This window comes from Loxodonta africana, chromosome 16, assembly GCF_030014295.1.
Source record: "Loxodonta africana isolate mLoxAfr1 chromosome 16, mLoxAfr1.hap2, whole genome shotgun sequence".
NCBI lineage: Eukaryota > Metazoa > Chordata > Mammalia > Proboscidea > Elephantidae > Loxodonta > Loxodonta africana.
In genome coordinates, this window is record NC_087357.1 from 38900481 (window position 1) to 38914865 (window position 14385).

Genomic DNA, 14385 nt, shown 5'->3' on the forward strand with positions numbered 1-14385 from the left:
TTGACTTCTTCCTGCCAATCTGGATGCGCTTTATTTATTTATCTTGCCTCATTGCTCTGGCTAGAACCTTCAGCACAATGTTGAATAAAAGTGGTGATAAAGGGCATCCTTGTCTGGTTCCTGATCTCAGGGGGAATGCTTTCAGGCTCTCTCCATTTAGGGTGATGTTGGCTGTTGGCTTTGTATAAATGACCTTTATTATGTTGAGGAATTTTCCTTTTATTCTTATTTTGGTGAGTTTTTCCATGAATGGGTGTTGAACTTTGTCAAATGCCTTTTCTGCATCAATTGATAAAAGCATGTGATTCTTGTCTTCTGTTTTATTTGTGTGATGGATTACATTGTTTTTTCTAAGGTTGAACCATCCCTGTATACCTGGTATGAAACCCACTTTGTCATGGTGAATTATTTTTTTGATATGCTGTTGAATTCTATTGGCTGGAATTTTGTCGAGGAATTTTTGCTTCTAAGTTTATGAAAGATATAGGTCTATAATTTTCTTTTCTTGTGGTGTCTTTACCTGGTTTTGGTATCAGGGATATAGTGGCTTCATAGAATGAGTTTGGCAGTATTCCGTTCTTTTCTATGCTCTGAAATACCTTTACTAGTAGTGGTGTTAATTCTTCTCTGAAAGTTTGGTAGAACTCTGCAGTGAAGCCGTCTGTGCCAGGGCTTCTTTTTGTTGAGAGTTTTTTGATTACCTTTTCAATCTCTTCTTTGTTATGTGTCTATTTAGTTGTTCTACCTCTGTTTGTGTTAGTTTAGGCAGGTAGTGCGTTTCTAGGAAAACATCCATTTCTTCTAGGTTTTCAAATTCGTTACAGTACAATTCCTCATAGTAATCTGATATGATTCTTTTAATTTCAGTTGGGTCTGTTGTAATATTGTCCATCTTATTTCTTATTTGGGTTATTTGCTTCCTCTCTTGTTTTTCTTTTGTCAGTTTGGGCAGTGGTTTATCATTTTTATTGATTTTTTCAAAGAACCAGCTTTTGGTCCTGTTAATTCTTTCAATTGTTCTTCTGTTTTCTTTTTCATTTAGTTCTGCTCTAGTTTTTGATATTTTGTTATTTTTTTTTGTTGTTATTTGTTTTCTTCTGGTGCCCGAGGGTTTCTTTTGTTGCTCTCTTTCTATTTGTTCAACTGTAGGGATAATTCTTTGATTTTGGCCCTTTCTTCTTTTTGTACGTGTGCATTTATTGATATAAATTTGCCTCCGAGCACTGCTTTTGCTGTGTCCCAAAGGTTCTGATAGGAAGTGTTTTCATTAGATTCTATGACTTTCTTTATTCCATACTTAATGTCTTCTATAATCCAGTCCTTTTTGATAAGGGTATTGTTCAGTTTCCAAGTGTTTGATTTCTTTTCTCTGCATTTTCTGTTATTGATTTCCACTTTTATGGCCTTATGGTCAGAGAAGATGCTTTGTAATATTTCAATGTTTTGGATTCTGCTAAGGCTTGCTTTATGACCTAATCTGTGGTCTATTTTAGGGAATGTTCCATGTGCACTAGAAAAGAAAGTATACTTGGTTGCTGTTGGGTGGAGTGTTCTGTATATGTCTATGAGGTCAAGTTGGTTGATGGTGGCATTTAGATCTTCTGTGTCTTTATTGAGCTTCTTTCTGGGTGTCTGTCCTTCACCAAAAGTTGTGTGTTGAAGTCTCCTACTGTTGTTGTGGAGCTGCCTATCTCACTTTTCAATGCCGATAGAGTTTGTTTTATGTATCTTGCAGCCCTGTCATTGGGTGCATCAATATTTAATATGGTTATATTTTCTTGGTACATTGTCCCTTTAGTCATCACATAGTATCCTTCCTTATGCTTTTTGATGGATTTAACTTTGAAGTGTATTTTGTCAGAAATTAATATTGCCACTCCTGCTCTTTTTTTAATAATTTTTATTGAGCTTTAAATGAATGTTTACAAATCAAGTCAGTCTGTCACATATAAGCTTATATACACCTTACTCCATACTCCCACTTACTCTCCCCCTAATGAGTCAGCCCTTCCAGTCTCTCCTTTCGTGACAATTTTGCCAGTTTCTAACCCTCTCTACCCTCCTATCTCCCCTCCCGACAGGAGATGCCAACACAGTCTCAAGTGTCCACCTGATACAAGTAGCTCACTCTTCATCAGCATCTCTCTCCAACCCATTGTCCAGTCCCTTCCATGTCTGATGAGTTGTCTTTGGGAATGGTTCCTGTCCTGGGCCAACAGAAGGTTTGGGGACCATGACCGCCAGGATTCCTCTAGTCTCAGTCAGACCATTAAGTCTGGTCTTTTTATGAGAATTTGGGGTCCGTATCCCACTGATCTCCTGCTCCCTCAGAGGTTCTCTGTTGTGCTCCCTGTCAGGGCAGTCATTGGTTGTGGCCGGGCAACATCTAGTTCTTCTAGCCTCAGGATGATGTAAGTCTCTAGTTCATGTGGCCCTTTCTGTCTCTTGGGCTCATAGTTATTGTGTGACCTTGGTGTTCTTCATTCTCCTTTGCTCCAGGTGGGTTGAGACCAATTGATGCATCTTAGATGGCCGCTTGTTAGCATTTAAGACCCCAGACGCCACATTTCAAAGTGGGATGCAGAATGTTTTCATAATAGTATTATTTTGTCAATTGACATAGAAGTCCCCTTAAGCCATAGTCCCCAAACCCCTGCCCTTGCTCCGCTGACCTTTGAAGCATTCAGTTTATCCCAGAAACTTCTTTGCTTTTAGTCCAGTCCATTTGAGCTGACCTTCCGTGTATTGAGTATTGTCCTTCCCTTCACCTAAAGTAGTTCTTATCTACTAACTAATCAGTAAATAACCCTCTCCCACCCTCCCTGCCTCCCCACCTCGTAACCACAAAAGTACGTGTTCTTCTCAGTTTATACTATTTCTCAAGATCTTATAATAGTGGTCTTATACAATATTTGTCCTTTTGCCTCTGACTATTACACTCAGCATAATGCCTTCCAGGTTCCTCCATGTTATGAAATGTTTCACAGATTCGTCACTGTTCTTTATCGATGCATAGTATTCCATTGTGTGAATATACCACAATTTATTTAACCATTCATCCGTTGATGGACACCTTGGGTGCTTCCATCTTTTTCCTATTGTAAACAGTGCTGCAATAAACATGGGTGTGCATATATCTGTTCGTGTGAAGGCTCTTATTTCTCTAGGGTATATTCCGAGGAGTGGGATTTCTGGGTTGTATGGTAGTTCTATTTCTAACTGTTTAAGATAATGCCAGATAGATTTCCAAAGTGGTTGTACTATTCATTTTACATTCCCACCAGCAGTGTATGAGAGTTCCAATCTCTCCGCAGCCTCTCCAACATTTATTATTTTGTGTTTTTTGGATTAATGCCAGCTCCGTTGGAGTGAGATGGAATCTCATCGTAGTTTTAATTTGCATTTCTCTAATGGCTAATGATCGAGAGCATTTTCTCATGTATCTGTTAACTGCCTGAATATCTTCTTTAGTGAAGTGCATGTTCATATCCTTTGCCCACTTCTTGATTGGGTTGTTTGTCTTTTTGTGGTTGAGTTTTGACAGAAACGTATAGATTTTAGAGATCAGGCACTGGTCGGAGATGTCATAACTGAAAATTCTTTCCCAATCTGTAGGTGGTCTTTTTACTCTTTTGGTGAAGTCTTTAGATGAGCATAGGTGTTTGATTTTTAGGAGCTCCCAGTTACCTGATTTCTCTTCATCATTTTTGGTAATACTTTGTATTCTGTTTATGCCTTGTATTAGGGCTCCTAACGTTGTCCCTATTTTTTCTTCCATGATCTTTATCGTTTTAGTCTTTATGTTTAGGTCTTTGATCCACTTGGAGTTAGTTTTTGTGCATGGTGTGAGGTATGGGTCCTGTTTCATTTTTTTGCAAATGGATATCCAGTTATGCCAGCACCATTTGTTAAAAAGACTATCTTTTCCCCAGTTGACTGACACTGGTCCTTTGTCAAATATCAGCTGCTCATACATGGATGGATTTATATCTGGGTTCTCAATTCTGTTCCATTGGTCTATGTGCCTGTTGTTGTACCAGTACCAGGCTGTTTTGACTACTGTGGCTGTATAATGGGTTCTGAAATCAGGTAGAGTGAGACCTCCCACTTTCTTCTTCTTTTTCAGTAATGCTTTACTTATCTGGGGCTTCTTTCCCTTCCATATGAAGTTGGTGATTTGTTTCTGCATCACATTAAAAAATGTCATTGGAATTTGGATCGTAAGTGCATTGTATGTATAGATGGCTTTTCGTAGAATAGAGATTTTTACTTCTTATCCATGAGCAGGGTATGTTTTTCCACTTAAGTAGGTCCTTTTTAGTTTCTTGCAGTAGTGCTTCGTAGTTTTCTTTGTATAGGTCTTTTACATCTCTGGTAAGATTTATTCCTAAGTATTTTATCTTCTTGGGGGCTACTGTGAATGGTATTGATTTGGTTATTTCTTCTTCGATGTTCTTTTTGTTGATGTAGAGGAATCCAAGTGATTTTTGTATGTTTATCTTATAACCTGAGACTCTGCCAAACTCTTCTATTAGTTCCAGTAGTTTTCTTGAGGATTCCTTAGGGTTTTCTGTGTATAAGATCATGTCATCTGCAAATAGAGATAATTTTACTTCCTCCTTGCCAATCAGGATGCCCTTTATTTCTTTGTCTAGCCTAATTGCTCTGGCTAGGACCTCTAGCACAATGTTGATTAAAAGCGGTGATAAAGGGCATCCTTGTCTGGTTCCCGTTCTCAAGGGAAATGCTTTCAGGCTCTCTCCATTTAGGGTGATGTTGGCTGTTGGCTTTGCATAGATGCCCTTTATTATGTTGAGGAATTTTCATTCAATTCCTATTTTGCTGAGAGTTTTTATCATGAATGGGTGTTGGACTTTGTCAAATGCCTTTTCTGCATCAATTGATAAGATCATGTGGTTTTTGTCTTTTGTTTTATTTATATGGTGGATTACCTTAATGGTTTTTCTAATATTAAACCAGCCTTGCATACCTGGTATAAATCCCACTTGGTCGTGGCGGATTTTTTTTTGATATGTTTTTGAATTCTCTTGGTTAGAATTTTGTTGAGGGTTTTGCATCTATGTTCATGAGGGATATAGGTCTGTAATTTTCTTTTTTTGTAATGTCTTTACCTGGTTTTGGTATCAGGGATATGGTGGCTTCATAGAATGAGTTAGGTAGTATTCCGTCATTTTCTATGCTTTGAAATACCTTTAGTAGTAGTGGTGTTAACTCTTCTCTGAAAGTTTGGTAGAACTCTGCAGTGAAGCCGTCCGGGCCAGGGCTTTTTTTTTGTTGGGAGTTTTTTGATTACCGTTTCAATCTCTTTTTTTGTTATGGGTCTATTTAGTTGTTTTACTTCTGATTGTGTCAGTTTAGGTAGGTAGTGTTTTTCTAGGAATTCATCCATTTCTTCTAGGTTTGCAACTTTGTTAGAGTACAATTTTTCATAATAATCTGATATGATTCTTTTAATTTCAGTTGGGTCTTTTGTGATGTGGCCCATCTCGTTTCTTATTCAGGTTATTTGTTTCCTTTCCTGTATTTCTTTAGTCAGTCTGGCCAATGGTTTATCAATTTTTTTAATTTTTTCAAAGAACACAGCTTTTGGCTTTGTTAATTCTTTCAATTGTTTTTCTGTTCTCTAATTCATATAGTTCAGCTCTAATTTTTATTATTTGTTTTCTTCTGGTGCCTGATGGATTCTTTTGTTGCTCAGTTTCTATTTGTTCAAGTTGTAGGGACAGTTCTCTGATTTTGGCTCTTTCTTCTTTTTGTATGTGTGCCTTTATCAATATAAATTGACCTCTGAGCACTGCTTTTGCTGTGTCCCAGAGGTTTTGATAGGAAGTGTTTTCATTGTCATTGCATTCTATGAATTTTTTTTATCCCCTCCTTAATGTCTTCTATAACCCAGTCTTTTTTGAGCAGAGTATTGTTGTTTCCAAGTATTTGATTTCTTTTCCCTAGTTTTTCTGTTATTGATTTCCACTTTTATGGCCTTATGGTCTGAGAAGATGCTTTGTAATATTTCAATGTTTTGGATTCTGCAAAGGTTTGTTTTATGACCTAATATGTGGTCTATTCTAGAGAATGTTCCATGTGCACTAGAAAAAAAAGTATACTTTGCAGCAGTTGGGTGGAGTGTTCGGTATAAGTCAATGAGGTCAAGTTCGTTGATTGTAGCAATTAGGTCTTCTGTGTCTCTGTTGAGCTTCTTACTGGATGTTCTGTCCTTCTCCGAAAGTGGTGTGTTGAAGTCTCCTGCTATAATTGTGGAGGTGTCTATCTCACTTTTCCATTCTGTTCAAATTTGTTTTATGTGTCTTGCAGCCCTGTCATTGGGTGCATAAATATTTGATATGGCTATATCTTCCTGGTCAATTGTCCCTTTAATCATTTTTAGTGTTCTTAAGTCTATTTTGTCAGAAATTAATATTGCTACTCCTCCTCTTTTTTGCTTATTGTTTGCTTGATATATTTTTTCCATCCTTTGAATTTTAGTTTGTTTGTGTCTCTAAGTCTAAGGTGTGTCTCTTGGAGGCAGCATATAGACGGATCGTGTTTCTTTATCCAGTCTGAGACTCTCTGTCTCTTTATTGGTGTGTTTAGTCCATTTACATTCAGCGTAATTATAGATAAGTATGTGTTTAGTGCTGTCATTTTGATGCCTTTTTATGAGTGTTGTTGACAATTTCATTTTTCCACTTACTTTTGCTTGCTGAGACGTTTTTCTTTGTAAATTGTGTGTTCCTCATTTTCATAGAATTTGACTTTTATGTTTGCTGAGTCGTTATGTTTTTCTTGGTTTTTATTTTGAGTTATGGAGTTGTTATACCTCTTTGTGGTTATCTTAATATTTACCCCTATTTTTTAAGTAAAAACCTAACTTGTATTGTCCTATATCGCCTTGTATCCCTCTCCATATGGCAGTTCTGTGCCATCTGTATTTAGTCCCTCTTTTTGATTATTGTGATCTTTTACATATTGACTTCAAGGATTCCCTGTTTTGAGCGTTTTTTTCTTTTAAAAATTAACCTTAATTTGTTTTTGTGATTTCCCTATTTGTGTTGATATCAGGATGTTCTATTCTGTGACCTTGTGTTGTGCTGTTATCTGATATTATTGATTTTCTGACCAAACAATTTCCTTTAGCATTTCTTGTAGCTTTGGTTTGGTTTTTGCAAATTCTCTAAGCTTGTGTTTATCTGTAAATGTTTTAATTTCACCTTCATATTTTAGAGAGAGTTTTCCTGGATATAGGATCCTTGGTTGGCACTTTTTCTCCTTCAGTGCTCTATATATGTCATCCCATTGCCTTCTTGCCTGCATGGTTTCTGCTGAGTAGTCTGAACTTACTCTTATTGATTCTCCTTTGTAGGAGACCTTTCTTTTCTCCCTGGCTGCTTTTAAAATTTTCTCTTTATCTTTGGTTTTGGCAAGTTTGATGATAATATGTCTTGGTGATTTTCTTTTTGGATCAATTTTAAATGGGGTTCGATGAGCATCTTAGATAGATATCCTTTCATCTTTCATGATGTCAGGGAAGTTTTCTGCCAACAGATCTTCAACTATTCTCTCTGTGTTTTCTGTTATCCCTCCCTGTTCTGGGACTCCAATTGCATGCAAGTTATTCTTCTTGATAGAGTCCCACATGATTCTTAGGGTTTCTTCATTTTGTTAAATTCTTTTATCTGATTTTTTTCAGCTATATTGGTGTCAATTCCCTGGTCCTCCGGATCTCCCACTCTGCATTCCAATTGCTCGAGTCTGCTCCTGTGAATTCCTATTGCGTTGTCTAATTCTATAATTTTATTGTTAACGTTTTGGATTTCTGAATGCTGTCTCTCTATGGATTCTTGCAACTTATTAATTTTTCCACTATGTTCTTGAATAATCTTCTTTTTTTAAATAACTTTTATTAAGCTTCAAGTGAATGTTTACAAATCCAATCAGTCTGTCACATATAAGTTTACATACATCTCACTCCCTACTCCCACTTGCTCTCTCCCTCTTGAGTCAGCCCTTTCAGTCTCTCCTTTCTTGACAATTTTGCCGGCTTCCCTCTCTCTCTATCCTCCCATCCCTCCTCCAGACAAGAGTTGCCAACACAATCTCAAGTGTCTACCTGATATAATTAGCTCACTCTTCATCAGCGTCTCTCTCCCACCCGCTGACCAGTCCCTTTCATGTCTGATGAGTTGTCTTCGGGGATGGTTCCTGTCCTGTGTCAACAGAAGGTCTGGGGAGCATGGCTGCCGGGATTCCTCTAGTCTCAGTCAGACCATTAAGTTTGGTCTTTTTATGAGAATTTGGGGTCTGTATCCCACTGATCTCCTGCTCCCTCAGGGGTCCTCTGCTGTGCTCCCTGTCAGGGCAGTCATCGATTGTGGCCGGGCACCAACTAGTTCTTCTGGTCTCAGGATGATGTAGGTCTCTAGTTCATGTGGCCCTTTCTGTCTCTTGGGCTCTTAGTTGTCGTGTGGCCTTGGTGTTCTTCATTTTCCTTTGCTCCAGGTGGGTTGAGACCAATTGATGCATCTTAGATGGCCGCTTGTTAGCATTTAAGACCCCAGACACCACATTTCAAAGTGGGATGCAGAATGATTTCATAATAGAATTATTTTGCCAATTGACTTAGAAGTCCCCTCAAACCATGTTCCCCAGACCCCCGCACTTGCTCCGCTGACCTTTGAAGCATTCATTTTATCCCAGAAACTTCTCTGCTTTTGGTCCAGTCCAACTGAGCTGACCTTCCATGTATTGAGTGTTGTCTTTCCCTTCACCTAAAGCAGTTCTTATCTACTGATTAATCAATAAAAAAACCCTCTCCCACGCTCCCTCCCTCCCCCCCTCATAACCACAAAAGTATGTGTTCTTCTCAGGTTTACTATTTCTCAAGATCTTATAATAGTGGTGTTATACAATATTTGTCCTTTTGCCTCTGACTAATTTCGCTCAGCATAATGCCTTCCAGGTTCCTCCTTGAATAATCTTTTTGAGTTCTTCAACTGCTTTATCAGTGTGTTCCTTGGCTTTTTCTGTAGATTGCCTTATTTCATTTCTGAGGTCAACCCTGATGTCTTGAAGCATTCTGTAAATTAGTTTTTTATATTCTGCATCTGGCAATTCCAGGATTGTATCTTCATCTGGGAAAGATTTTGATTCTTTAGTTTGGGGAGTTTTAGAAGCAATCATAGTCTGCTTCTTTATGTGGTTTGATATCGGCTGCGGTCTCTGAGCCACCACTAAGATATTGTAGTGATTTATTCTATATTTGCTCACTGAGTCTTATCTTATTTTGTTTTCTTTCAATATACTTAGCTGGGCTACTAGATTACGCTGTGTTGATTGTTGTAGCCCTTGAGTCACTTATGTCCTATTACCAGCTGGTTTGGGCTGTTACCAGATATATAAGCCTAAGAGTCCATTCACTATTCTTGAGTGGAATCTGATTTTGGGTCATCAACTGTGTGATGCAGACTGTCACCTATCCATCTAGAGTAGTGGTGACAGTTGTATGCACCAGAGTCTAGTAGCAGCTGGGGTTCACACTCCGGGGGGGGGGCAGGATGCTGACAGGCTTCCGCCAAGTGTCAGTAAGGTAGGTGTGTCTCTATTCCTAAAGCACCTTGGTGGGTGGAATCTGCCTCTTCCTCCCCTGTCCCTCAGTTCGTTTTCTACGCTTGCGTTTGAAGCTCAGGGCTCCCAGCTTGTCACAAATATTCTCTTTTGACTAGTTTTTTGGGGTCTTTGTTATAAAGAGGGCTCACCGGAAGCATCTGTTTATTCTGCCATCTTGGCTCCACCTCCTGAATAATTCTTAAAAAATGAATAAACAACAAAAAAACAGATAACAGGTGGAATTTGGCCCTCCCATGGGCTCTGATTTGTTGAGAACTAGTTTAAAACAGCCATACACATAGAACTTTCTGCAGTAGGAATGTCTTTTATGTGTGTTGTACAATACAGTAGCCAGTAGGCACATGTGCTTGACTACTTGGAATATGATTAATGTAACTAAGGATCTGAAACTTTAACTTTTTACCTTTAATTGTTTGAGATTTAAATATTAATAACAGTGGTTAGAAGTCCCTCATCCTTATTCTACAATACTAAAAGCTCCGCAAATTTTTTTAAAAGATGAGTTTGATGCAACTGAATTTTTTGGCCAAACCAGACTTGAACTGAAGTGAACCTATTTATTTTCCTTATTTGCCTCACTTTGTGTAAATATTCAAATATTTTCTTAAAAAATATCAGTGTGTATATATATCCACACTCTATTGGGATTACAAAAATTCTACAGCAAATACATCATAATCCCTTTCTAACAAGTCAAACAATTCTGAACTTGGAAACACATAGGTAAAAACAATTCTGAACTTGAAAACACCTATGTCTCCTGGGATTTCAGACAAGACCTTGTGTACTTATAACTCCAAGAAGGCAAATGTTCATATGTTATGGGCTGAAACAGAAAAGCAAGGAGAGGCTAAAATTGTGTCCTTACCCATAATTGTGAGAAGGTTGGTACAAGCAACTTCAGGGAAGGATGACTTACTTCCTCTGAGTTGCAGAATGGACATTTGTTTTTCATGTACCCAGATTATTCCTCTTTTTGGTTTTCAGATATCTATTTCCCAGCCAGGAAAATACATAATGAGAATCATAGTCACATGTTTAGGGTAGAGGGTGGATGAGAGTGTCACCTGAGTGGAGAGGGGATTTTTCCCCCTTTGGCTTTTCTATGAATCAGGTACAGCCTTCTTGCCAAATGTGTCCTGAGAATGGAAGACTCAAGTAAGTATTCAGAAGTGCAAGGGACCGTGGCGCGAGAGTCAGGAGGAACTCAGTAGGAACTCTGGCTCTGCTACTCTTAGGTATCACACTACCGCTCACTGTGATAGAGTCGATTTCGACTCATAGCTACACTATACCTTGGGTAAATTTCATAACCCTTTTTAAGCCTCAGTTTTTTCATTTGCAACCTGTTGATAATACCTACCTTATCTGCCGTAGTAGGATGTTGCAAGAATTAACCCAGGTAATATGTGCAAAATGCAAGCTGACCTATGATACCATTTTCATCCATCAAATTGATGAAGACAGAGGCTGAAAAAACATTGTGTTGGTGAGGATACTTGTAGATGAGTACTTGCATGCACTGGTGGCTGGATTATAAATTAGTACATCTATTTGGAAGACAATCTATTAAAATATAAAATGTAATATCTTTCAATGCAAAAACTCAAATTCTTGGTATCTACTCCATGTGCAAATGGAAGAATGTCTAAGTTGTTTTCATTACATAATTACTTGAATAAAGGAATATTACAAACTATGTGAATATTCACCAGAAGTGAAATGGTTCGTTCATATTGTGCAGCAGGAATAAGGCAGGTGTTTTTGTATAGGACAATATACAAATTATTTAATAACTAAAAAAATCAATATGCAGTAGAGGGTTTGTCATTTGTGTAAAGGAAAGAGGAAATTGAGAAATGACATAAGTGTATATAGGTTTATCTGCTATGCATAGAATATTTTGGGAAGGGCATATTTCTGGAAGGACATATAACCAATTGGTGGAAATTGTTGTCTATAGAAAATCTAAATGAGATTCTTTGGTTAGATGCATTTGAGTCTTACTTTTCAATATATGTGCTTGTTATGGATTAATTGTGTCCCCCCAAAATATGTGTCAACTTGGCTAGGCTGTGATTCCCACCATTAGGTGACTGTCCATTTTGTCATCTGACCTGATTTTCCTATGCATTGTAAATCCTACCTCTGTGATGTTAAGGAGCCAGGATTAGAGCCAGTTATACTAATAAGGCAGAACTCAAATCTACAAGATTAGGCTGTGTCTTAAATAAATCTCTTTTGAAATATAAAAGGCAAAAGTGAGCAGAGAGACAGGGGAACCTCGTATCACCAAGAAAGTAGTGCCAGGAGAAGAGCCTGTCCTTTGGACCCAAGATACCTGGGCTGAGAGCTCCTAGACCAGGGGAAGACTGATGACAAGGACCTTCCTTCAGAGCTGACAGAGGGAGAAAGCCTTCTCCTGGAACTGGCTCCCTGAATTTGGACTTCTAGCCTACTAGGCTGTGAAAGAATAAACTTCTGTTTGTTAAAGTCATCCACTTGTGGTATTTCTGTCATAGCAGCACTAGATAACTAAGACAGTGCTTTTGTGTCTTGCTATATTCTATTTTTAAATCAAGATATAAATTACATAAAATAAAACTCACCCCTTTATGTTACTGTCCAATGAGCTTTGCCAGTTATGTAACCACCACTACAAGCAAGATATAAAACATTTCAATCACTGTTCCCCCCAAAAGTTCTGTCATGCACCTATTGCTGCCAATTCACACCTACTACCTATGGTTTTGTCTGTCCCTAAAGTTTTGCCTTTTTAAGAATCCTATATAATTAAATGTGACATAAATGGAATAACTTATAGTCAACCATAACTCTTTATCTCTGGAGCTTTTTTCAGAATAGAGAATAAAATTTATTATGGGGAAATGTATGACAATTTTCTTAAAAATTGATTGGTAATATTCTGAGGATAAGAATATTTAGGGGGCAGTGAGTCGCTGACAAATTTCATATACGATATTTGAAACATATTCAGAAGGTCTGGCACCCAGATACCAGTACTTTCAATGTTATTGGAGCCCACTTTTGCAATATTATTACCCTCAGACATAAACAAACCCATCTCTGTTTGTTACTTTGAATATCTGGGTGGAAATATAACTGCCTTTCTTTCGACATGGTTTCCTCATCTGTAGCTCAAAGACATTAGACTAAGTGATGTTCAACATTTCTACCAACTCCATGACTTCTTTATAACTAAGTTCATTGAAGTCTATTCCTTCCAGGGCATGACCATATTGACATCATTGTCTTCCGTGCTATATGACAAAAAAGAATTCTCCAACCCAGAGATGTTCGACCCTGGTCACTTTCTGGATGCGAGTGGCAACTTTATGAAGAGTGACTACTTTATGGCGTTCTCAGCAGGTAATAGAAATTTATATGCATCTGTAATTCAGGGAACAGGATACCTGTATGAGATCAGTTGGGACTTGTGTGGTGCCTAGTCTGGGGCTAGTAGAAATGCTGCTTGTACATGATCACCAACACCACTTCCAATGCCATGTGCTTTCCCATTCATGAAAAATTCTCATTATTGGGCCAGAGTAGCGAGTCTTTGGGAATGTGACCCAGTTCTTCCAGAGAGAGAAAACTAGGAAATGAGCTGATTGAATTATGTCTGAGGGTACATCACTGAGCTACCCGATAGCACCTCCTACAAGGTGAAACTCGTTTAGACTGCCAGTACCTTTCTTGAAAAAGGCATCTAAAGCCACAACTTTATTGTTTTCTGTGTGGGCCCTGCACCAACCCCAGGCTGAGTTCTAAGGATACAAATATCCATAAACACAGAATGGGCACACAAGGGCCTCACTCGCTCCCCAGTTTGGGTAGAAAATGAGTAAAAAGATCATTATAATCCAATATGATTAAAGCTGTGAGAGAGGTAATCACAGGCTGCTCAGGGGATAAAGTGGGGAAGCCATCTACTTCCTGCTCTCACATACCTCACAGTAAGGTATAAAACAGAATAAGCAACATTTTAATAGAAGCAATGAAATGTAAGGCACCTCACAGGGTCAGGGAGCCAAGAAAGAAGAGACAGAAAAGGGTTTTTTTTTTTTTCTAAATTGTGGTTAGTATATTTATTAGGCTGGGTTCTCTAGAGAAGCAAAGCCAACAGGTCATATACATATATGATATAAATGTATATATATATATATAGTTGTTGTTAGGTGCCATTGAGTCATTTCTGACTCATAGTGACCCTATGCACAACAGAATGAAACACTGCCCGGTCCTGAGCCAACCTTACAATCGTTGTTATGCTTGAGCTCATTGTTGCAACCACTGTGTCAATCCACATTGTTGAGGGTCTTCCTCTTTTCCGCTGACCCTGTACTCTGCCAAGCATGATGTCCTTCTCCAGGGACTGATTCCTCCTGACAACATAGCCAAAGTATGTAAGAAGCAGTCTTGCCATCCTCGGTTCTAAGGAGCATTCAGGTTGTACTTCTTTTAAGACAGATTTGTTCATTCCTTTGGCAGTCCATGGTATATTCAATATTCTTTGCCAACACCACAATTCAAAGGCATCAATTCTTCCGTGGTCTTCCTTATTCATTGTCCAGCTTTCACATGCATATGATATGATTGAAAACACCGTGGCTTGGGTCAGGCACACCTTAGTCTTCAGGGTGACATCTTTGCTCTTCAACACTTTGAAGAGGTCCTTTGCAGCAGATTTGCCCAATGCAATGCGTCTTTTGATTTCTT

General features: G+C 38.3%; 1 protein-coding gene across 2 annotated transcripts in view; it reads left to right on the plus strand.

Moving 5' to 3' along the window:
- LOC100676133 (cytochrome P450 2C19-like) overlaps positions 1-14385 on the plus strand; it is a 38465-nt gene that overhangs the window by 20316 nt on the left and 3764 nt on the right. For both annotated transcript variants that reach the window (XM_064269555.1, XM_064269556.1), the window contains one exon: positions 12894-13035. In XM_064269555.1, the coding sequence (XP_064125625.1) occupies positions 12894-13035 (142 nt within the window). The remainder of the gene's footprint in view (positions 1-12893; positions 13036-14385) is intronic.